The 25075-nt window shown below is 53.2% G+C and overlaps 1 protein-coding gene across 3 annotated transcripts in view; it reads left to right on the forward strand.

The window, feature by feature from the left end:
• Positions 1–25075, forward strand: part of PTPRN2 (protein tyrosine phosphatase receptor type N2) — a 519553-nt gene that overhangs the window by 139534 nt on the left and 354944 nt on the right. For all 3 annotated transcript variants that reach the window (XM_074366632.1, XM_074366633.1, XM_045522614.2), the window contains 3 exons: positions 8040–8142; positions 9228–9387; positions 17425–17785. In XM_074366632.1, the coding sequence (XP_074222733.1) occupies positions 8040–8142; positions 9228–9387; positions 17425–17785 (624 nt within the window). The remainder of the gene's footprint in view (positions 1–8039; positions 8143–9227; positions 9388–17424; positions 17786–25075) is intronic.

Genomic DNA, 25075 nt, shown 5'->3' on the forward strand with positions numbered 1-25075 from the left:
GCTGCTGGCTGGAAGCACGGACGCAGTGTCACGGTTTGGAAAACGGTGGCGTCTTGCGTCACGCAGCCGGTCCCGCGTGCTCGCTGGTCCCCAGCCCGAGGCTGACTGTGCCGGGGCCACGGGGGCCAAGTGAGGCTCGCCCGCCGGCAGCGCAGACGGGCGCGGGGCCTTTGCCTTGGAGGCGAGCTCCGTCACGTTGCCGGCCCGCAGCGAGGCCCCGCCCCGGCTGCGCTCGCTCCGCGCTCCCACCCGAGCTCGGCCGGGGCGAGCACTCGCGCTCCTCCGCTCCCTGGGGTTGTCCTCCTTCGCTGTTGGGAAAACGAAGGCCTGAGGCGCGGGGCTCGAACGGCGTGTCCGTGTCGCTCCGGGAAAGCTCGCTCTTGTCCGGACGGCGCTCTGCAAGCCGTGTGGGAGTTCGTGTCGTCCTGACACCTGGGAGGCCCAGGAGGACCTCCTGCCCCGTGACCGACAGCGAGGCAGTGGGGCCCCGCGGAGCTGCGTCCGCTTGGCCGTGACAGGCGCACACAGCCCCGCAGGCCGAGGCCTTGGCGTCGCCCTCCCTGCTCCACGCCCGGCTCCTCCGGGCCCCGTGCGGTCTCGGGCCCGCGTGCGCCTGCAGCCTCTTCTCCGGGAGGGACCGAGGCAGCCTGGGCTCAGCATTGGCTGACCCATGGGCAGGTGCTTCAGCCACTGTGGGGCCAGTGAAACCCATGCCCCCTGGACAGCCCCCACCTTGTCCCCACCTGGGGGACTTGCAACGTAACAGGGAGGAAGTCGCCATGAAAGAATGGAGGGAAAGGGGTCACAGAGTGATGAGCAAGAAACCTCAAGTCTGCAGTAAGACAGTTCCAGGAGACGGGCTCCCCGGCGGTGCGGAGGCCGTGAGTGTGGTTGGGTCGAGAGGGCGGTAACTCGGGCAGAAAAACGCCTTTCTAAGGGGTATGGGTCATGGGGACCCTTGGGGCTGCGACCTCCCTCCTGTGCCCGAGTCCTGCCCTGCTGTGCTGTGGTGCCAGATGAGCCCCACTCCATTCAGATGGAGACGCAGGCAGGTCCCTCCCACTCCGGGAACCTGCAGGGAACAAGGATGTTCTCCAGCCGCCGGCCTGTCCCTTCCTCCCTGGCGGAGGGACCCCTGGCCCTCGCCGGCCCTGACCGGGGAGAAGGGGCCTGGGCGCCTGCTGTGCAGCGGGGACACTCCCCGTCTTCTGCTCCTCCGTCACCCTGGGCGCGCCCCGACCTTCCTCCACCTGTGAGGACTGTTCATTCATCCTTCCAACCTCTGTTCGAGCACCACACCCTCTATGAAGCTCTTCCCAGGTCTCTCCCTCCAAACGGGTGTCTTCGTTTCTCTACTCCCATAGCTGTCAGCATATGCCTTTATTATATGTTCATCACACTTCAACCTGGACCTTAGCTGACCATGCACCCAAGCATGGCAACGCTGGCCCGTGAAAGGGCAGTGGTCTGGAGGACCTGCCTGATAGGGGGCACGGGAGCCGGTCGTGCAGGTTACAGCGGTGAGGGTGCGTCCGGGTCGCCACTGTGTCCGCAGTGCCTTCCTTTTCATCACTGAGTTGTCTTGACTGCTGAGGGCTTGTGCACTGTGGGAAGGACCTGCTTGTTTACCCCTCACCCACTGAGTGACATCTGGGCTGCTTCCTATTTGGGGTAAATCTTCATTTTTCTGGGATAAACGGCCAGGGGTTCAATTGCTGGCTGTGTGATGTGTATGTTTAGTTTTCCAAGACCGTCAGACTGTTTTCCCGAGTGTCTGTGCCATTTTGTGGCCCCACCGGAAACGTAGCTGTGTTCTGGTTTCTCCAGATCCTCGCCAGGATTTGGGGCTGTCGCTGTGTTTTGCCCTAGCCCTTCTGATAGGGGTCAGTGGTGTTTCGCTGTGCGTTTCGTTTGCATTTCCCCAAAGGCGAATGCTGTCGCGCAGCCTCACGTGGGCTGGTTCGCCGCCTGCACATCCTCTTCGATGAGATGTCTCTTCGTGCCTTTTGCCCACTTGTAACTGAGTTTTTCACTGTCCCATCCTGAGAGTTCTGCCTGTGTCGCAGATTAGTCCCTCACTGGCTGTGTAGTTTGAGGTTCTCTCTCCCAGTCTGTGCGCGCCTCCTCATCCTCTAACAGGACCTTTCACAGAGCAGAAGTTTTAATTTTGATGAGACCCAGCTTATCGGACTTTCTTTTTACGGATGACGTTTGGTGTCAAGTCTAAGAACTCGCTGCCTCACCTCGGCTCCGAAGATTTTTGATTTTTGATTTTTGATTCCTCTAAACTTTTCACTGTCTTATATTTTACATTTGCATCCATAACCCATTTGGGTTACTTTCTGTGTAAACCCTGAGCCCTGCGTCGAGGCTCCTGTTTTCCCCTCTGGAAGCTCAACCCTCCAGCTCCATCTGTCGAAAAGGCAATTTTTCAGCACCAAGTTGCTTTTGTACTTGTGTCAGAATCTGCTGGACGTTCCTGTGTGGGTCTTTTCCTGGTCCCGTGCTCTGCTCTGGTGACCTGTGTGCCCATCCTCCATGGCACCACGAGGTCTCGGTGACCGGCTGGTGCGGTTGGGTCACAGGGGTGGGATCTGTAGGTAGAGCAAATGTCTCCTTCTTTCTTCTTCTTTTTTTCTGGACTGTTTTAGCTCCCAGGTCCTCTGCTGTCCCACTGAAGTTTCTTGTCTGTGTCCACAAAGCCTCTTGCTGGGATCTTGATAGGAATTGTGTGAGACTTCTGTATCGGTTTGGGGAGGATTTACATCGTTATTATGTTGAGACTTTCAACCCATGAACACAGCATGCCTGTCGTTTACTTAGATCTTTGATTTCTTTCATCAACACTGTGTAGTTTTCAGTGTGCACAGTCCTGAACACGTTCTGTCAGATTTACACCCAAGTACTCACCTTCTGGAGTGACTGTAAATAGTATGTTAGTTGCAGCATCAGTGTGGCCATAGCTAGTATACAGACAAATAATTTATTCTAGGAGTTTTTTGTAGATTCGCTGGTATTTTCCATGTGGGAAATTATATCGCCTGGAAACAGGCAGGTTTCTTTCTTCCTTTCTCACCTGCATGTTTCTCATTTCCTTCTGCTGCCCATTGCGGTGCTGAGAACTTGCAGCTCTGCTGAGTGAACGTGGTGAGGAAGCACACCCTGCCTCGTTCCTGACCGCAGTGGGAAAGCTTCCAGCTTTTCACCGTTAAGTGTGGTGCTGGCCGCAGGCTCGTGCGGATGCTCGTTGTCGAGGTGGTGAAGCCCTGAAGTCCCCCCTGGCCCTGTTTTCCTGAGAGTTTCCATCGTGAGTAGGTATTGAACTAATTGACTGATTTAGGGTTAAACCAGCCTTGCATCCCTGGAGTAAACTGCATGAAGTATAATTATTTTCACATGTTGCTGCATTTTATATGCTAAGGTACTTTCTTATGGGTCTTAATGTTTATATTTATGAGGGATGTTGGTCTGCAGGGTTTTTTGTTTTTTGTTTACTGTCTTCGTCTGCTTTTGGTATCATGTTAGTATTAACTAATACTAACATCTAAAATTAACTGGGGACATTTGGTCCTTTTCTGTTTTCTGGAAGGAATTGTGTAGCATTCATGTTAATTCTCCCTTAAATATTTGGTAGAATTATCCAGTGAAACCTTCTGGGTCTGGAGATTTCTTTTTGTGGAGGTTTTAAATTATGGATTCAATTTCCTTAACAGTTATAGGGCTATGAAATTACCTGTCTCCTATTGGATGAGTTTGGTAGTTTGTGTTTTTTGAGGAATGGGACATTTCATCTAAGTTTCCCTTTGACCATGGACTCTTTAGCAGTGCTGTTTGATCTCCAAGTGTCTGGAGATTTGTCGTATCTATGATTGATTTCTAGTTCGATTCCATTCTGATTGGAGAATATACTCTGAATGATTTTGATTCTTTTCATTTTGCTGAGTTTTATTTTATATTCTAGGATCTGGTCCACGTTAGCTGGATTTGTCTGTTTCCCCTTTCGGTCCTATCAGTTTCTGCTTCACATACTTGGCAGCTCTGTTGTTTGGTGCACATGAATTTAGGGTGTGTGTCTTCTTGGTGGATTTACCTCTGTCCCTGAGGCATGTGTCTCTCTCTGATTTGTTTGCTCTGAAGATTTATCTGCTATTACTGCTTTTGTTTGACTGACAGTTTTTTTTTTAAACCTTTTACTTTCAACCTGAAAGTTGGAGTGAGTTTTTTGTAAATGGCATATATTTGGGTCATGCGTTTTTAAACCGCTCGGTCAATGTCTGTCCTCATTGGTGTATTTAGCCCATTTATGTTTAATGTAATTATTGGTTTGTTAAGGCCTTGAATCCCATCTTACTATTTTTGTTTTCTGTTTGTTCTATTTCTTCTCTGTATTCTTTTTCCTTCATTCCTTTAGGTTATATTTACTTTATTTCAAATCCATATTGATTTATCTACAGTACTTTGACTGTATCTCTTGGTTGGTATGGATATTACATTATATGTACAAAACTGTCACCATTTGCTGGTGTCATCATTTTACCATTTTGAGTGGGGTCTAAACCCTTACTTCCCTGAGTGATTCTTCACCTGGTTTATTATAGTTACTTAAAATATTTTCTCTGCATATAACTAGAAGCACATCAGACAACGTTATAACGTTTGCCTCAACTGTGAAACGTAACTCAGGAAACTCAATGGAGGGAGAAGGGGTCGCATTCCCTCAGACCTTCACTTTCATGCTTTTTCCTTCTTGATGTTCTGAGGCTTCTCCTTCTGTCACCACCTTTCTATTCACAGAAGTTCTCTTAGCAGGCCTTTCAGGGTAGGTCTGCTGGTAAAGGAGGCTCTCATTTTCATTTGCCTGAGGATGTCTCCATTTCCCTGTCACTCCTGGACGATATTGTCACTGGGTGTCTGGACTGGAGGATTGTCAGGATTCTGGATTGACAGCTTTTTTCTCCCAGCATTTGAAAAATGTTGTGTGATTTCACGTAGCCTCTGTGGTTCCTGATGAGAACTCCTCTGTCACTGGATTATGTTCAACTCATGGGTATGGTGTTATTTCTCTGGCTACTATTTCCTTTGCCTTTAGTTGTCTGAAGTTTAATTATCGTGTGTCCCAGAGGAGATTTGAGTTTATCCCATTTGCGATGCTCAGCATCTGGAATCTTTAAGTTTATTCTCATCAAAACAGAAATCTTCAGTCATTTTTTGGAGTGCCTTTCAGCACTGTCTTCCTTCTCCTCTCCTGGGACTCTTATGACATAAGCATTAGATTTTTTGTTACAGCCCCACAACCCGGAGACTCTGCCCCCATTTTTTCAGACTGTCTTCTCTCTGTTGCTGGAATTGGGTAATTTCTACTCTTCTGTCTTCCAGGTCACTGATTCTCTGATCTGCCCCCTCCATCTTTCTATAAAGCACATCCACTGAGCTGTTTGTTTTGGTTATTGTCTTTTTCAGTTATAATATTTTCAGTATTTATCTATTTGCTGAGACTTTCTATTTCTTTGTTGAGGCTTCCCATTTTTAATTTGCTTCAAGTGTGTTCATAATTGTTCACTGAAGCGTCTTTAACATGGTGGGTTTACAGTCTCTGTCAGAAAATGCCGGCATCTGTGTCATGTTAGTGCTGGTGTTTACTGATCATCTTTCTCCATTCAGTTTGAGGTTTTCTTGGTTTTGAGAAGAGTGGTTCTCTGTTGAAACCTGGACATATCTGGGTTATATTATGGGACTCTGGGTCTCATGTAAACCTTGTGCTTTAACTGGCTTTTTCTGGCACCACTCTGCTGGGGTGTGGAGGGGGCTCTGTTACTGACAGTGGAGGTGGAAGTTGGGGTTCCCCACTGGACCTTTGCTGACACCTGCAGGGAGGGTCTTGTCCTCACAGCTGGGAGAGGGGTGGGTGGGAGTCTGAACTCCCAACGTGGTCTCCGCTGATATGAACAGGTGATTACCACCTAGAGGGGATCCAGTCGGGGTCACTGGCCTCACAGTGGAGGATGCGGAGGCCCCCTCTCAGCCTTTGTGTGAGTGGGGGTGGGGTCGTGCTTTCTTCTAGGTTTTGGGGGTAGGGGAGCTGCATCGTCCACAATGTGCTCAGTTGCTCCTTTCCTGGCCACTGACTAGAGAGAAGCGACTTCAGCTGGGTCCTCGTCGGCACCTGGGCTGCTGGTTGATTCAGCTCCACGTCTGAGATGACAGGCCAAGGGAAACATGGGGGCCCCACACGTGTTTTCTCAGGTCCTGGGCCCCTGGCCACCTGCCACCTCCTCTCCACCCTACACAGCCTCTCATGTGTGGCCCAGGGTGTGGCTGAGCCAGGTGGGAAGAGCAGGCGAGTGTGTGCTCACCCAGGGTCTCGTCTCTCCGACCTGCCTAGGAGACACGCTCACGGAGGACGTCCAGCCCCTATATCTGTGTGCCCGGTTCCCGAGTGCTGCCAGGAGCGCTTAGAGGTTCAGGGTTCCCTCACTGGCCCGACAGACACATCCATCACGTGGCCTCCACACAGACCCCAGAACGGGCACGGCTCAGACTGCTCTGCTCTTTAGATAAAAATATTACTGCAGTTCTGTTATTTAAATTTTAAAAATGATTTTTTTTTCATGGTAAGTTCCTTCTGTGCTCTTGATTTTTCTGTTTCCTCCCATCCTTCTGGGAGTGGCGTGCTGAGACCGTGCCCGTTCCCCAGCGCACAGCGCTGGACCACATGCTCACACTGCAGACATGCCTCCTGGGGGGGGACCAGTAACAGCCACACAAACACATCGCATGCGGGGCGATTTTTAGGTGCTTTTGTCAAACGGAACAGACTAGCTTACTTCTAAGCATGTTTAACCCCAAAGTAAGGGTGACAGTGCCTGTGAGGCTGGGTCTCCGGCTGGGTCTCCAGCTGGGTCTCTGACCCTCTCTCCAAACGTTGCGTCACCCTCAGCTGCTGGTGGCCGCAGGAGGCAGCTGAGGGGGCAACTTTTCCGTCAGCTTCACTCTGGGTAATGCTGTCAGGTCTTCTGAGATTTAGACTCAGTTGGAAACTGTTCCAACAGTTTGAATCTTGCCAGTTGTAAGTTTTAAAAAATGTTAGATTTGCATTTGAAAAAGCGTTCCAGTGGGTCTATGAAGGCAGTTTACATGTAAGAGCTGTTCTTTTAATTCTACTGAGAACGCATGTTCTCAGTGAGTCCTGGACTTTCTTGTGCTGCACTCATACACACACCAACGCACACAAACGCATAGCCGTCCTGATTTGAAGATTTTGGTAATGTGTTTTTGTACAGGGCATAAAAATACATCTCTGTAATTACATGATATTTAGTGATTAGATAATTATGGATAATTGCACGGGATAGTGCTAAGTGCTACAGTGTTACCATAAGATCTAAAATGTACAAATTGCATAATAATTATTCTTGGGAGTTATTTGGTAATTCGGAGCATAATTATCATGTGATCTGCAGTGCATGTAATTAATGCATAATCACATGGACTTTGCCATCATAACTGCTTTGCCCTTGTTATAAAGCTCTTTGTCATAACATTTGAGTATAAATATGGTGTAATTGGCTCCAGACACAGTACATTAAGCCCCACAATAACTGCTTTTCTAGTAATAGTACCCCTTATTTCACTTCAAACGTGTGGCTCTCGAGCAGGGTGGGGTTAGGAGGAGCAAGTTGCCCAGACGTGGCCGCGAGCAGGCCTGGTGGCCACCGTGTGTGCTTGGGGGCCGTGGCCAAACCTTTCCAGGTAGGGAAGTTGGCCGCTTTCTCTGCAGACGGCTTCCCTCTTTGGACCAGAGTGCATGCCTGGCCGGGGGCTCCTGCCGTCCAGCTGTCCAGCCTCCTCCCGCCTGGTTTTCCACTAGCAAAGCGCCCAGCAGTTTCTGGTGCAGGGAACTCCGGGAGCCAGAGTGTCTGTAAGGAGGAGACCTGGCTGTGAACCGCCCTCTGTGAGGGGACGACGTGGCGGGAAAGCCGGGAACAGCAGCTCTGCTCGGCTTTGCCTCGTTAACACAGGTCCTGCCGCTCTCCCCGCAGGTTCCTCGTGGCAGGACACCACCGCCCAGCACCTGATGGCCCGGGAGCTCTCACACCTCCCCCAGACCTACCCACGACGTCCCGACGCGTCCCACCTGGCCAGGTAAGGTGGATGTGCCTTCTGTCCCCATGAAAACGGCCACAGCCAGCAGCCACCAAGCCTAGTTCCTTGTGTCATGTGGCAGAGTACCCCCATCTCCCTGGCATTGAAGTTCCACAAAGTTGGGGTGTCTGCACGGGGCCCTGCCCGTGGGTGTGCTGCAGCCACCCCCCCGGGTGCCCTTGTCACCCCAGACGTGCCCAGGGGTCCTCCCTTGTTCTTCCTGAGACCCTTGGAAAGTCTGCGTCCTCAGCCTTGGCTGAAAGCAGAGAAGTCAGAATTCTCATCTCCCAGGGAGAGTTTATTGTTCACTTTGGTACAAAAAGCAGGATTAAGCCCCGAGTGTCACCCCATTCCCTGAGCACCGCGGCCTGTGTGAGCGGAGGACTATCCCCACCACGTCCTCACCTGCCCCGTCAGAGGGTCCGGGGCCTCGTCCATGCCTGCAGGGGACACAGGCCCGGGTTGAGCGCTCTGTCCAAGGACATGGTGCAGTCAGCGGGCCGTCCCTCTCACTCACTGAGCGGGAAGAAGACCCTCCGGCTTCATGTGCAAAGTCCATTCTTCCCTCAGAGAGAGAATGTCCCACATGGCAGGCCTAGCCACAGCAGCCCTCGAACGCTAGCCTTCAGGGCCTGCCTTTCTGCCTCTGGCCTTTGAGGAGAGGAAGCACCTGGGCCACCAGGTCCCGGGGACAAACGTGTGAACCTGATGGCTGGTTACCGAGGTGCCTCTCGCTGGCCGGACTGAGGGTTTCTTGAGGGTCAGAGCTGTTCTTTGTGTTTCTTGTGCCGATACCCTGGGCTTCATCCAGGAGAATGTGTGATGTCGTCTGTTGTGTGAAACAACACAGACCCAGCGTCAAGCTGTCTCGAATTTCCATTTTTATTTGGGTGAGTTCAGACTCTCCATGCTGGACTTTACATTACGCTGGGCGTCTCAGTGCCGCCCACTTCTCCTCTTCGTGAAGCTGGGCCTGAGTGTGGTGCGCCGCCCCAGGCCACCACGTGAGAGGCTCCCACCACGGCTGGAGTGCAGGGTGGACGCCACGGCCCTGGGCTGGCAAAAGCTTTCCCTTTGCTTTTCAGGAGCCCCAAGCAGAGCGTCCAGGACGAACGGGGCCTCAGCCGGGAGGGCAACGTGCTGGCCGAGGTCCTTCAGCGCTACCTGCCCTACCTGGAGGCCTTGGCCCAGGCTGCCGCCCCGAACACGCTCCCCGGGCTGAAGCTGGACAGGCCGCTGGCGCAGGTGACTTCGGAGCTCTCTCTCTAGTCTGGGGCATGTCTGTACCTGCCAGGCGGTTCCCTCTGGGCACATGGGGACAGTGGTTCCTAGGCCCGCAGCATCTCTGGGCCTTCCGCTGTATCCTGGTCAGTGGGCGGGGCAGGAGGCCTGGCGTCTCCACCCTTCAGGAGGGCCTGCGCGCCCGCTTGGACAGGCCGGGGCCATGGGGCCCACTTGTGCTCGTGGAGGGTGGGAAGCAGGTGGGTCCAGGGTGCCTCAGACTGTCCTGGGGCCTGCACTGCGAGTTGCTGTCCCCGGAGAGCCCTTGGGGCGGCATGTAGGCACCAGCTGTCGGGCCCGAGGGTGGAAGTTCATTTTGTACTGAGGCCAGTCTGCTTTAGAGCCACCCAAGATTTGGAGCACCTTGAAAAGGACAGTTTACAGAAACAATTAGAGATCTCGGTAACTTTTAGTGGGCAAGTGTGCGTGATTTTTTCTGGCAACTGGTTGAACGGGAGTTGCCAGGCTTTGACTTGCCTGGGGTGAGGGCGGGGGTGAGGGTTAGGGTGGCTTGTCCCCGAGGGGCCTGGGGTGGGTGGCTCCGTGGCCTTCGGAGGCACTCCTCACAGAAGCTTTGGGAAGAAAGGTACCGCTGAGATGGGAAAGACAAGTTACAGGCGTGGAAAGAGTGTTTGCCAGCAGTGCACCTGAAGAAGCACTTCTCTCCGTGGTGTGTAGAGAGCTCTCAAGACTCACTGGAAAAAACAGAGATATAAAACATGAGCAAAAGTTTGAAAGGACTTCACCAAGGGGGATAAACGGGTGGCAGAAAGCTCGTGTGAAGTGTTGGACGTGGCTGTTCACTGGGGAGGTACGAGTTAACAGCAGTGGTGAGAGGCCACTGCGTGCCTGTCAGAGCAGCTGAACGCAGAAGACTGACCGCTCCGCATGTTGGTGAGAAGGTGGGTGCACTGGACTCTCGTGCTGCTGGCGGGAGTGGAAGGGGGTTCAGCCACTTTGGAAAACACACACCTGCTCTCTATCCAGCCACCCACTGCTGCCCGAGAAGGGAAGCTTTGTCCACCAGGAACAGGAATGTTCATGGAGGCTGCAATAGCAATTTTCAGCGAGTGGAGACAACCCAAGTGCGTATCAGCGAGTGAGTGGATAAACACCTTGCATTTCACCCGTTAAACGGAACGCTGGTTAGTGATAAAAGTGAATACCGTGGGCGCACGCAGCAGCATGGATGAACTTGAGAGTAACTGTGCTCATTGAAAGACAGGAAAGAGCACATGTTCTCATCCCATTTATACAGAATTTTAGAAAATGAGAACTAGAGCGTAAGGGACGGGAGGCAGGCTGGGGGCGGGCGGGGCCTGGAGATGGAGGCTGGGGAGGCGTCCAGAGGGCAGGCAGACACGTGTGGGGTGACCGGCACACACTGTCCTGACTGCCGTTCCCCCAGGGTGCGCCTGCGCAAGAGCGTGTGAGAGCAGAGGTGCACCGTTCACTGCGTGTCAGCTGTGCCTCAGCGACGAGTGGCTAGCGCAAGCATGCGAGTTCTCAACAGGTGCTTTGCTTAAAAAGACAAACAGGTGGCCAGTAACGGCACCCGAGACGCTGACAGTCATCATTCATTCGGGAGATTAAGGAGCAAACCTCATGTCCACTAGACTGGCTAAAGTTAAAAGAACCGTAGTACCTACTCATCGTGGGGTGAAGAGTGATGGAAACACTCCAGTTCGTGGGAATACGAGCTGCTCAGCCATCACTTGGCAGTTTATTTACGGCTGAACGTCCGTCTGTCCTGTGACACAGCAGGTGCCCCCGGGCTGCTCAGGAGAAGTCCCGCAGGCGGCCGTCACTGCAGCCTTGCTCACAGGGCCCTGCCCGGAGACCACGCAGGGTCCACCAACAGGCCCGCCACCTCGTCTCTCGTCTCTGAAGCGGTGCCGCCTTCGGAGATTGAGTTTGGGAACACGGGGGTCCCTCCTGCCCTGGACTTAGCTACGCCACTGGGAGCAGCATGTGCAAAACTGCAGAGCTCAGAGGACCGCGGCCACAGTGCTTAAGCGTGCCACCTCTCTGGTGTCGTTTGATTTTGAGTTTCTGGCTTCTGCTTTCATTTGTACTGATCTTGGGTGGGAGGCCGAGCCCTGGTGGTGTGCGTCCACGGAGGAAGGGTCAAGGCGTCCCAGCCGTCGTCCTGACCCCCTTCATCCCGGGACGACGTCCCGCTGCAGAGCAGCCTGCTCTCCTGGCCGGGGCATCCAGGACTCTCACCAGCTCAGAGCTGAGCTGCGGGGCAAGCCAACCTCCCGGCCGTGGTGGGCTTGTGCGCCTGGTGGGGCGGTGGCCATGGTGTGGATGCAGGAGGGCAGGTGCTCAGCTCGTGTCTTTTCGTGGTGTGATCACAGCACCTCCCCGCCCAGGCCCCCGCGGCCCTTCCCTCTGCCTCTGCTTCTGTCCTGGGCTCACGTGAGCTGGACCTTAGTCGCTCCCGCCCCAGGGTGGACGCTACAGCCTTGGGGAGGTGGCCGGCTCTCTGCAGCACCCCTGATGGGGGAGGTGGTGGCGGTCTGAGCATGTGGCTAGCACCTGCCAAGCTTCGCGGGGGCTCTGTGCTCGCTGGTTCCTCTCCACTGTCGAATTCTGTGTGCGCAGAAGACGTTCTCTTTTTTCTCTTTAGTTTTGATTTGACTCCTCATGTCGCCATGTGCAACGCTGCCTGGGTGGTCTCCACGGGCGTTCACCCGTCCCTGCGCTTCACTGAGGGGCGCTGGCCTTCTGCGGTCACACGTTCTGGAGAAAGAGACGTCCCTTGAGACCATTGCTCGGCACCTCCGCTGATGAGGGAAACAGCAGCTGTCCACTTTCAACGCTTAATTGTTGGTAGTGCTGAAACCAGAGCCCTGAAATTCTCCTCCAACTTTTTCATGTTTATTTTTTAAGTCCAAAACAAGGTCCCCGAGTTGGCTCCTTAAACCTAGCTGAGCATGGTTCTGCATTTTCCGTCGGGCAGACTGCAGGGCGGGCCTGCTTCTCTGTGGCCAAAGCCAGCTCTGCCCGAACTCACAGGAGATCTTGTCTCTTGTCCCGAAACTGAGGATGCTTGTGTCTACACCAGAGGGTTGCTGAGGAGGTCAAAGGGAACGAAAAGCACTCAAAGCCAAAGAAGGGCCTAGCGCTGGTCCTCAGAGCACACGACCCGCGCTGTGCCTGCTGTCCTGACGGCCTCAGTGGGGTGCTCTGGTTGGCTGGCCTGCAGCTCAGGCCTCGTGCGCATCCAAGGGGGAGGGAAAAGCTGATTGCACCTCTGCTTCCGTCCAGTCCCTTTGCTCTCTGCTTGCGGGTGTGAGGCTGCGGGTGCAGCTGCTGGACAGGACAGAACAGAATGCCAACCAGAAGGCGCACGTCCTGAGGCAGAGACGCTGGAGGGAGAGGCGGGGTGGGACGGGATTGAGGATGGCACCTGCTCCGTGCTTCGCTGGGGTTTCTGTAGAGTAATTCCAGCTGCATAACGTTTGTTGATGTCCGTGATTTAACAGCCACACTCCGTGTTACTCTTAACCTTGTGCAGAATCATTGATCCTGAGGTCTAGATCCTAACACCTCTCCAACCTCAGAGTGTGTGAACTCTGCAGAAGCTGTGTGGGGCTTATTTTTCTAACTGAAAGCTCTGTATCTCAGCAACCAGAGCACAGCTACCCTGGTCAGAGACAGACCCGCCTGAGGCTCCTCTGACTGCAGGAGTGTCCTGTCTTGCGACAGTGCTGTCAGTAAGAATGACACCTCCAATCTCCTTCCCCTGCACGTGGCGGGCAGCTTAGAGCCTGAACACTGTTGAGCTCTGACAACTTTTCCACTGTGTTGGGAGAGACAGACAGACAGACAGAGACAGAGAGAGAACAACTGGCCAGGATCTCCCTCTGCGGCCGGAGCACAGAGAAGCAGAGCAAAGTAACCCCCCCCTTACATTAATGAGCTGGAGGTGGGAGTTCCTGAGACCCCAGCCCCCAAGTCCAGCTGCGTCCGGTGGTGCCTCAGGGCCATCTCGTTAGGGAGCCTGTGGCAGCCCCACTGCTGTGGACTTCGTCACGCCAGCAGCAAGCGTGTCTTGATCAGTGTGCTTGTCAGCGCTGCCTTCGGGCTGTGAGACAAACTGGAGGAAATGTTTGTCATCTGGTCCACAGATGGCCCAATTTGGGTTTCCTAATTTGTTTTGGATCCTTGGCACCAGAGACTGTCTGATGAGCATGAGTGACCAATGTGTAGACGTGGGTCTCATCCCCTCAGCGTTTGCTGGCATGTGGGACTCGGAGGGCCCGCAGGCCTTCCTGGCAGTCTGAATTCATAATTGTGCAATCTGGGACTGGGGTGGGTAGGTTTCCGTGACAGGAAGGCACCGACCTGCAGCCCGAGGACCTAGGTGCTGGCGCAGCTGGGAGGTAAGGAAGGCACTTCCATGGCTGCCTCACTGATGGGCAGGCAGGTCTAGGAAGCTGGCTCCAGGAAGCTGCCCTGATTTCCCCAGCTGACTGGTCACTTCCTTCCAGGCTCTATCAGCAAACCTCCTTAATACACTTTCAATTATAGTTACTGATGTCTGTGACTTAACTCCCACTTTAGTCTGCAAATTGTCTGAAGATAGGTCCGTGTTTGATATGTTCCTCCTCCACAGAATGTAGCCCAGAGCTCAGCACAGCAGTAGGTGTGATGGTGGTAATGAAGTTGGTGATGTTGATGGTGGTGACACTGGTGGTGGTGGTGGTGATGGTGCTGATGGTGGTGATGCTGCTTGAAGGCAGTGATGCTGATGCTGCCTATGGTTTATCAGATGCCTCCTCGGAGCTGTGAGCTGAAGTAGGCACGTTCCCCTATACTCTCCCTAATACTCACAACTGCTTCAAGAAAAAAAGAACTTTTCCCCAGTTTTGCAGGTGGTAAAAGTGAAGTTCAAAGAGGTCGCAAAGTTACAAATGCCCCACTGAGCTGTGCTGGCCAGACGGGGCCAGTCTCCCCCTGTGTCTGGTCAGCCAACGCCTGTGGGGTGTGTTGTGAGTGGGTTTCACCCCCTCTCCCGTGGGAGCACCATGAGTTAAGGGATGAGCCTGGATGGACGTCATTTCAGTGCAAAGGGCAGCGAGACTGGCAGCCGTTCTCCACCGCTCCACACACAGAGGGGATCGCACTGCGGACACCCACACTCGGCGTCTCTGACGCGCAGCTTGAAGCATGAATGTGCCTGGAGGAGCCAGGCCATGTGCTGGAAATCGGCCAGTCCTTTTAGGTTGCAGATTTGGGCAACTGTACAGTCTCAAAAATTATTCAGCATTATTGTAGGAAATTTGAATCATAGGTTTGTTCAATTGAGGCTTAAAACATCTTTAGAATAGGGGGTTTGAAAGTGAGCTGGAGCTTTTTAGACTCAGAGCTGACAGTGTGACAAAGGGTGCACTTGGATGGCCCCCGTCAGGGGCTGACCCTCAGGTTTCCTGCTGCTTCAAAGAAGGTACAGGTATAAGAAGGCACCGCAGGGACAGCACCAGGAGCCACTGTGTTCCAGGTGCCAGGGCCATCTTCCCCACTTTACAGACGACTCAGAGGTTAACTGACTCGCCAAAGCGAAGGTCACTAGCCTTGTGAGCAGCGGAGGTGGAGTCAGACCCTGGCAGCCTGGCCCAGACCCCAGCTCCCTCCACGCACTCTCTCCTCCAGGATGTGAAGCGACCATGAGGTTGCCTTCCTCACTCAGCCTCCCCGGAGACCAGGGTGCCCTCACCGGGAGGACACCGCCGTGCCCGAGTCGCTCTCAGAGGACCTGGTGTGACTGGTGGAAGCCCGTGCTTTCAATCTTTCCACAGCCTGCCTGCTGAAATATTCCTTCTCCCTCTTCACCCTAATTTGGTTCAGAGCATGAAAGACCCATACAGCATGTCTGTCGCTGTCCACTGCACGGATCGCGCCCCGCAGTGCTCTGCTGCACCGTGCTCGGCCTGCTGGGTCCTGCAGCCGAGCACCCACTCGACTGTCTTTCAAGGCCCTCGAGTGGGAGCTCTGGGTTCGGCGGCCTTCGCAGCGAGAGAGGAGCAGGGCTCGTGGCACAGCAACGAGGCAGCCCCGGACCCCAGCGCTGCGGCCTGACCGGCTGTTCAGAGACAGCTCTCTGAATAGAGTTCAGGCTGGACTTCAGACCGACACTCCCTCCCCGTTTGTGCGGGGGGCTGGCGGGCTGTTTGTTGTGGAGCGTGTCCCTTTCTCTCTCTTTCTCTCTCTCTCTCTCGTGAGGCTTGCTTTTTCTCTTCTAAAGGAAAAGCAGTTGATTTCAGCCAGTACTTGGACAAAATTCAGCAATTCAGATGACAACTAAAATCACATCATTTTAGAAATAAAAACCACCTTAGGGATCATGTCCAATCTCCTTTGACAGAAGAAAACTGAGTCTCAAGAGGTCGAGTGATTTGCCCGAGTTCATGTGTGAGAGGGAAACTGGAACCCAGTCACCCCGCTTTCCGGCTCGCTCACTCCACCGGGATGCGTCCTGGGAAGCTGAGGCCATGCAGTTTAATAAGGAGGCAGACTTGGGAGCCTGAACCACCGTCTTGAATTCAGTGATGGCCACACATCTTAACCCAAGTGTGTAGCCAGTGACTCGGTGTTGATCGTGGCACCGTGGGAGTTGCGTGGAGAGAGTGTGAACTGGCAAGACTTAAAGATTCACGGCCCGCAGACCCTGTGGGCCCGTCGCACCACGAAGGGGCTCTGAGTCAGGTCCAAAGGGGGATATCACTGTGTCTGTCCATGAAGTTTTGACGGTGCTGCAGTCAGAGGGAGGACCCAGACTGCTCACGTCTTCACGGCTGTCCCGGGCTGGGGAGCTGGGCCTTGTTTGGGGCAGTGGGCAGAACAAAGTGTGATGGGGATGCGTCCTCCTGGGACTGTGTACTAAGTGGGTGTGGAGGGAAAGTGTGTGGGGCTCAGAGGCCTGGGGTCCATGTCAGGTGTCAAACCAGAGACGCTGGCAGCATCACCAGCTGGAACATCGCTGTAAAAGGAGTAGGGTATAAAGGAATTTAAATGATCAGCAAAGGATGGAGCTAGGATGAGCAGCCGGAGCTCCTGCTGAAGGAGCTGCTCACCCAGGGGCGCTGCTCTGTGTGACCACAGCGTGCTGCAGGCGGGGCTGGGGGACACACGAAGGGTGGGTGCTCCACCTCCTTTGCCATCGGGGAAGTGCAAACCGAACCTCAGAGATACCGCCCAGCCACAGGACAGCTGCGTAAGGAAGACGCCAGCACCGAGTATGGGTGAGGACACCCAGGGCCTGGAGCCTCACACGCTGCCCCTGTGGCTGTAAGGAGGGTATGTGGTGCAGCCCTGCAGGGACACAGTGGGCAGTCCTGGGCCAGTTACGAGTCCACACTCCCAAGCCGATGCCCAGGGAAGCAGACACAACATGCAGAACCTTGGACACAAATGTTCACAGCAGCATCCCTCACAGTGGCCCCAAAGTGGAAACAACCCAGTGGATGAATAAAGAAACAAAATGCGCTGTGTCCTCAAAACAGAATATTCTTCAGTCATTAAAGGGATGTGGTACCAACACGCTGCAGCCGTGGAAACATCGCATCCTACGAAGGAAGCCAGGCATAAAGGGCCACGTGTTGCACTTCCATCTAATGAGATGTCCAAGGGGGCAAAGTTGTGGAAGCGGGCAGTGGACTAGCCTGGGCTGGGGGAGGGGAAGCGCACAAGGTTTCTCTTGGGGAGAGGATGTCTTCCGGTATCTGACTGTGGTGACGCTTGCGTGACTGTGTGGATATACTGAAAATTAACTCTGAACTGAGTGAGTTCGTGGCCAGTGGACTGTATTCAGTGAAGCTGTTAGAAAGCAGTGCGGCAGGGAATTGGACTGGGAACTGGGCCAGTCAGGGCCTGGAAAGGGCTGTGCCTGCTTGGGTATGGGTTTCAGGTGCCTGCGCTGTTGGGTGACCAAGGCTGCCTGGACGTGTGGCTGGTGATGCACATTCACCTGCTGTCCATCTCCTGGCCCTGCAGGGCGAGGACCCCCTTGCCGAGAGCGCGCTGACCTTCGTGGCGCAGACGTCCGCCCTGACCTTTGCTCCTGAGCCCCGAGCGGATTTCCCCGGGGGACGCCCGCTGCCCACGCTCCGCCGGCTCCAGCCCGATGAGCTCACCCCCAAGGCAGTGGGCGGTGTGGACCGGCAGAATCTGGTCACCGCGCTGAGTGCCTACGCTGCTCGGAAGCCTCCCTTGCCCCCCCGGGAGGGCGACCCCGCGCCGCGCAACCTCCTGAGCGCACCGTGGAGAGAGCCCAGGGTCCTTTCGGCACTGGCTGCCCCCCAGAGATGGCCTTCGCCTGCAGGAGATCCCAGGAACGCCCCGGGCATGGACGATGGTAAGTCATGCTCTGGTGATTTTATTGCCGGCTGGGTTCTGTTTCTCCCGCACCCGCCCAGGCCAGCCCTTCGGGGGTCTTCTCACGCAGTCCCGCCCCCTCGGGGGCCTGCGGAGGGGCGCGTGGGTGGGGAGGGAGCTCTCCGCTGGTCCTGCTCCCCCGCGGGGAGGGCTCAGGCGGTGGACTGGGGGTTTGGGTCTCCTGAGGCGGGCCCTCGGTGTTCAGTCCTCGCCTCATTCAAGCCCTTCCCTACAGTCTCGCTGTTTCATGACTTTATTGATAAAGACGATGGGGTGCGACTTCTGGCTGCACTGCCCCCACCACACCCCCCATAGTGGTTAGTCCGAGATGCCCGCGTCCTGTCTCCCCTTCCCCCGCTCGTGGTCAGGCTGCCCAGCTCACTGCTTGGTGGTCATTTGTGGTGACCCCACAAGAACCCCCCTTGCAGCGATGCGGCTCCCAGGGCAGGCTGTGCTCGGCCCCCAAGCCAAGGGGCCGCCCTTCCATGTGAGTCCACCCCGCCGCGGTCCTCCCACTGAGGGGTGCTTGCTGCTCCCACTCCTCCAGAAGACTCGGCGGTTCCCTTCTGCCTTCTAACTGAGACCACGACATGGAAAGTGAGATTCTGTTAAAATGTGCCTTCGAAGATATGCAAATAACAACATCAAACAGAGGACAGATGAAAAAAAACGGAGACTGACGATGTGTCAGCCTTGTGAACGAAGGCCTCGTGGCAGCGGCTCTGTGCCTCTCTCCCAGGCTGGGTGGCTCTCTGATCTCCCTCCCTCTTTGTCCAAATGGCCGTCATGGCGGGTTTTAAACGGAAGGGGTGCAGAGTTTCATGGAGGGAGGGAGGGGTGGGTGGACACGGGTGGTGCCTTCCTCTGGTTCCTGTCCTGAGAAGCAGACTGTGCACGGACGAAGCGCGGTTTGCCCACGAGCGCAGCCTAGCCAGGCTGGAGTCGCTGCCTCGAGTCGCCCCTTCCCCTCCCTCTGGGGCTGCTTCTGCTTTCTGCTTCTGCTCTGAGAGAGTCCTCTCGCTGGCCCCACTGCCTCCTGCGCTCCCCTGGGCACTGACCTCTGTCGGTGGCGGGCACCTCGCCCAGCCCAGCACCAGCTCACAGCTCTGCCGTGGGTGCACTGTTGAAGGTCGCTCTTCTGAGTGGCCTTGCTGGGACGCCGGCCCTCTCCATGGTGCTGACGCCACTTCCATCTTCTGTGTTTGTGCTCCACACCCCCAATGTTGTACAATGTCTGTTCTGCCTAAACACCCCTTCTGTCTCCTTCCCCATCTCCCACAACTTAAAAAGCCCATTTGTCCACTACCTCCGTGCTAGTTACGGGAAATAGGAAGAGAGAAATACCCCTGCCCCACCGCAGGCTGAAACCTGCCAGAGCCGGCATCCTCAGATGGACTGCGGCGAGCTCCCAAGTCTGCTCCCGCTGCTTCTCCCGCTCAGAAGGCTCTTCCTCCCTTTCCAGGTTCCTCCTCAGCCTCCTTTATGTTCGCCGAGCTGCACATCTTCATGAACGTCCTCTGAACACGCCTTCTGCACTCTCTGGGGGTTCTTCTCAGTGGCTAGTTTGGTTGGCGTTTTCCTGTGTTGAGTCGTGGTGTCGGTCATCTTTCTAGTACGTTGTCTTCCCAGCTGTGCTGAGTGCTTTAAAGAGTCGTGCAGAATTTCGGTCACAAAACAAGGGGAGAGACTTGCAGGATGAACGGCCACGAGGCATTGCTGGGCCTCAGCAGCGGCAGCTCCCGGCGTCTCTGGCCACTTGTGCGCCCACCATCTCCCCACACTCCCTGTTGGAGTCCATCTGTCCATATTTCTGGGCTGTGTTGCCAAAAGACAAACCCAACCACGACAGCTTTGTCCCATAATAAAACTAGTAGTGATGTCTTAACATCACTGAATATCTAGTAAGCGTTCAAACTTCTCAGCTGCCGTACATTCCCCTATAGTCGGTTCTGTGGTGGCAGGATCCAAAGAAGGGCCAGTGAGTCGGGGAATGTACCTGTTAAGCCGCTTTTAAAATACAGAAGTTTTCTCCTCCCTCTTTTTTCTTTCCTTGCAGCATTTAAACAGTTACATAAGTTTCAGAATCCGACATCTGTGTACGCTGGTGTGACCACCCCTGGGCTCCTTGCTGCCCATCCCATGCTGTTGACCCCTCCACCCGTTTCGCCCCTCGCCCCAGCCCCTCTGGTAATCAGCAGTCTGTTCTCTGTATCTGTGAGTTTTTGTTTCATTTTGTTTATCTGATGTTAGAGTCCATGTCTGAGTGAAATCACACGGTGTCTGTCTTTCTCTGGCTTGTCTCACTAGCGTAATACCCTCTGGGTGCATCTGTGTTGCGGTAAATGGCAGACTTTCATTCTTTCCATGGCTGAGTAACAGTTCGTTGTATGCAAATATACATACCCCACAGCTTCTTTATCCCTTCATCTGTTGATGGGCACTTGGGTTACTTCCATTTACTGGCTGCTGTAAATAATGCTTCAGTGAACACTGGGGTATGTGTGTCTTCTTGTATTAATGTTTGTGGTTTCTTTGGATAAACACCCAGGAGTGGAATTGCTGGACCACATGGTGGTTATATTCTTAACTTTCTCAGGAATCTCTATCCTGTTTTCCATGGTGGCTGCACCGACTTACAAGGGTTCCTTGTTCTCCAAATCCTCACCGACACGTGTTATTTCTTGTCTTTTCAGTAACAGCTGTTATAACAGGAGTGCAGTGATGTCTCACTGTGGCTTTGATCTGCGTTTGTCTGATGATTGATGATGTTGAATATCTTTCCATGTGCCTGTTGGCCAGCTGTAGCGTCTTGGAGAAATGTCTGTTCATATCCTCTGCCCATTTTTAATCAATGTGTTTGGTTTTTCGCTAGTGAGTCATATGAGTTCTCTTTAATATTTTGGATATTAACCCCTCGTTGTTATGTGATTTGCAGGTGTCTTCTCCCACTCAGCAAGCTGCCTTTCTGCTTTGATGATGGAGCTTTTTAGTTTGACGTTGTCCCACTTGTTTGTTTTCGCTTTTGTTTCCCTTGCCTTTGGCGTCAGATCCAGAAAACCATCACTGAGGTTCATGTTGATGAAGTTACTGCCTGTGTTTTCTTCTAGGAATTTCATGGTTTCAGATCTTACACTCCAGTCTTTAATCCATTCTAAGTTATTTTTTGTGTATCGTGTAAGGTTGTAGTCTAGTTTCTTTTATGTGTAAATGTCCAGTTTTCCCAACACCGTTTATTGAAGAATCTGTCTTTTCTCCATTGTATTGTCTTCCCTCCTTTGTCGTAGATTAATTGACCATCAGTGTGGGTTTATTTCTGGGCTTTCTATCCTGTTCCATTAATCTGTGTGTCTGTGTATCTCTGTGTGTGTGTGTGTGTTTGTGTGTGTGTGTGCACGCGTGCCCGTGCACCAGTACCACGGTGTTTGGATTGCTGCAGCTTTGCAGTATAACCTGAAGTCAGGGAGTGTGGTGCCTCCAGTGTTTTCTTCCTCAAGCTTGTTTTGGCTGTTTGGGTCTTTTGTGATTCTATACAAATTCTAGAAGTATCTGTTCTAGTTCTGTGAAATTCGCCATGGGAATTTTGCGAGGGACTGCACTGAATCTGTGAATTGCCTTGGGCAGGAGGGTCGTTCTGACAATACTGAGTCTTGTAACCCACGGACAAGGAATGATCACCTTGCTGGTCGAGAATTCTTCATCAGAGGTCTCCTTCTCTCAGCACTTTGCTCTCCCTTCCGGCTGCAACGTTTCTGCTGAAAAATCTGCTGGCGGTCTTATGGGGGCTCCCTTGCATGTCATACGTTGTTTTTCTCTTGCTGCTTTTAAGATCCTCTCCGTATCCTTAAATTGCACCTCATGATGTGTCTTGGTGTGCTTCTCTTTGGGTTCATCCTACTTGAAATTCTCTGGGCTTCCTGGACCTGGATGTCTGTTTCCACCCCCAGATTAGGGAAGTTTTCAGCCACTATTTCTTCAAGTAATTTTTCTGGCCCTTTCTCTCTCTCTCCTCCTTCTGGGACCCCTGTAATGAGAATGTTATAATGCGTGATGTTGTTTGAAGGGTCTTTTAAGGTGTCTTCACTTTTTAATGTTCTTTTTATTCATTTTGCTGCTCGACTGGGTGAGTTCCCCGGCTTTGTTTTCGAGCTCACTGATTCATTCTTCCTCCTCGTCCAGTCGACTACTGAACCCCTCTAGGGTATTTTCCTGTTCAGCTATAACTTCTTTTTGGTACTTTCTTATAATTTCTGTCTCTTTTTTGAAGTTTTCACTGTATTCATACATCCTTCTCCCAAGTTCAGTGAGCATCTTCTCAAACATTATTTCAAACTCTCTGTCAGGTGGGTTGCTTATTTCTGTTTCATTTTAGTTCTTTTTTCTGAGGTTTTTGTCTTGTTCTTTGGTTGGAATGTATTCCTTTATCCCCTCCCTTTGCCTGATTCTCTGTGTCTGTTCCTATGTTAGGTGTATCAGCTGCCTCTCCTGGTCTTGAGGGAGATGTCCTGTGGGGCTCAGAGGCGCAGTCCCACCTGGGCACCAGGCGCTCCAGGTGTCCCTGTGTGGGCTGCATGCTTCCTCCTGTTGTGAGCCTCTTGTTGCCACAGGGCCATGGTTGTGGCAGGGCCATGGTTGTGGGGCAGCCAGGGCTGCAGTGGGGTGGTGGTGGGCAGGGTTGTCCCTGGTGGGCTGTGAGTGGGCTGCGGTGTGGGTGGCAGGCTGTTGGGGGACCATGCCCTCCTGTGCTCCCTGGTTAGGTGACGATTCCCACAATGTTGCCCTCCAGTGTCTCTGTCCCTGGGGAGTTTCCCAAGTGGCTCCTGTTTCTTCTGCAGGCACCTAAAGATTCATAAGTGGGTCCCCTTCATCTGTGGTCCAGGAACCTTTCAGTCTGATGTTTTGTGTTGGTCTTGGGGCGAGTCTGTACGTGGGCTGTGTAAGGGCGCGTTTCCTGTTCTCTGTGATTCTGTGATTTTCCCGGACAGATTTCCCGTTGGTTTTCAGAGCCGGGTGTTTTGGGCGCTCATCTCTCCTGAGCAGGATCTAGGGGTTGGGATGTCCACGTGGAGCTTGAGTCCCTCACTCCTCATGCAAAGGGTTCATCCCTTTTGGCTCCTTCCCAATTTGTGGGTCGCCGAGTCTGGGGTGTGGGCTCCCGGCGAGACGGCTCCCACGCCCCCTGCTGGTCCTGCTGCTGTCCTTCCCCTCGTGGTGGAAGCTGTTCCCCAGGGTCCAGGTCCCTTCCTGAAGGGGCCAGTGCGCGTGCAGTTGTGCCTCTGTTGTGTCCATGGGAGGAAAAGAGTTCAGAATCTTTCTAGGCTGCCATCCTGAACTTTTTAAAACACTTGTCTCATAGACTTTGTCACGCTCTGTGTTTTTCTGATTGCAACCCAGAGAGAGCGCGTACCTCATTCCTCTGTTTGTGCTCCCTGCGAGGAGGAGCTCAGAGACTGGACCACTGTGTTCAGCGTTTGTCAAGATGGCTTCAGAGGTGGCATCGTGCCCTTCTGTGAGGGGGCACTGCCTGTGTGTCTCCTTTGGTGTCTGGCAGCCATGGGCCACGCAGCCTCTCTGGCAGATTTCAGCTTGAAAAGTGCACAATCCCAACAAGACACGCCCCCGCCCCCCGGGGCCAGTGCTTTCCGGGGACATGCATCTCGCCGTCTGAGTTACGCGTGCGTGTATACTTGGTAAATGTTGATCTTCCTTTTAGGCTGTGAGCTGAAGGGAGACAGCAAGCCGTGCCTCCTTCTTCGTGTTAGCACCCAGGGCTCAGCAGGTGCCTGGCCAGGAACTGCTGAGTGAATTAAAGTGTCATTTGCTCTTCACGTCAACCATAAAAGATGGTGTTATCGCCAACCTCCTTTTCCTTATGAGGCAACTGCACCCTGAGATGGCAAATGATGGTACCTAAGCCAAAGTCAGATCGCTTAAGACAAAGCTGGTTAGAGGTCTTGAGGACCAAGTGTCTAATGCAGATTTAACAGTTTGCTTTGTTTCTCAGGTAATTGGTCCTAGACGCTGACCTGTTAAATGGCAATTTGTAAAGGATTATTTGTTGTTCTTTTTACCATTTGTAAAAGTGATAAATCCAAAACTGAAACAGTAGGTGTGGAGAAAGAAGAAAGCAAGTCACCTCTGATCTCATCACCAGCGGACCAGTCCCGGCAGCATCCAGGTGCCCTTTGTGCTCTGTGTGCGACCGTGAGGGGTCACACTGAGCAGGCTATCGGGGGCGGCCATATGCAGCTGTTCCCCATCTCCCCATCCCCCCATCCCCTGAGTGGATTCCCCGGGGTTGGTGCCACCTCTGATGCTGGATTAAAATTCAGGCAGATCCTATGAACTCTAGTCACTCTTTGGTAATAAAAGGTGCCACGTCCACTCTTTATATTTAAATTTTTAAAAATTGTGGTAAAATCCACGTTGGTTTGGATCTGGGCCAAAATTGAGTGCCTAACTGCGGAACTGTGGTGTTGACCAGAACACCAGGCGTCTGCCAGCTGACCTTTGCTCCTTAGAGGGGCTTCGACAGCTCTCACCCTTCAGGGCATGTTTCTTGAATGGGGTCCAAATACTTGGCTGGTTCAGTCCATTTGGTTAGTGTAGATGGGGTTCAGGTACTGCCCGGGTGGCCGCTCTAGGGAAGTTTTCTATCTGAGCCTGGCGTTTGCTACCCAGCGTGTGTCTAGGTTGCTTCCCTTGTCAAAAGTCAGCTCACATCCTGAGTGTGGCCTCATGTTACTGTGAATCTAAATGAAACTTCCTTCAGGAAGCAGTTCGACTGCCAGCCCCACCACCAACTGAATCTTGGGATTAATGCCAAAGCTGGTTTGATCTTTGCTCTTTGACTCACTATTGCATGTAATAGAGAGTTAGACTGGGTGTCTGCAGAGTTCTGCATATAAACAGCATGGCCTGTGTGGGTGACGAGCCCTTCATCCCAGGTGCAGGTTGGGGCTTTTCATTCAGCCTGTGAGTGATACATGCCACTTGGCTGTGATACTGTAGGCCCTGAGGTTGGAAAGAGAACAGTTCACTTTGTTTATGTTGTTTTCAGTGAAAATAGACAGGAAGCTGGTGTATCATTGATTTTTCCCATATCTTCTGGATGGAGGCACAGATGAGGTCAGAATCAAATAATAACCTCCCACAAAATCTATCTCAATCCTTTGCAAATACAAGACAACTGGATTCCAGCAATTAAATGGACTGCATACTCTCTAAACAAAAGGGATCAAGTAGATTCCTCTTGATGGTGATGGTGGTGACA

This window comes from Camelus bactrianus, chromosome 7 (genome assembly GCF_048773025.1).
Source record: "Camelus bactrianus isolate YW-2024 breed Bactrian camel chromosome 7, ASM4877302v1, whole genome shotgun sequence".
Taxonomy (NCBI): domain Eukaryota; kingdom Metazoa; phylum Chordata; class Mammalia; order Artiodactyla; family Camelidae; genus Camelus; species Camelus bactrianus.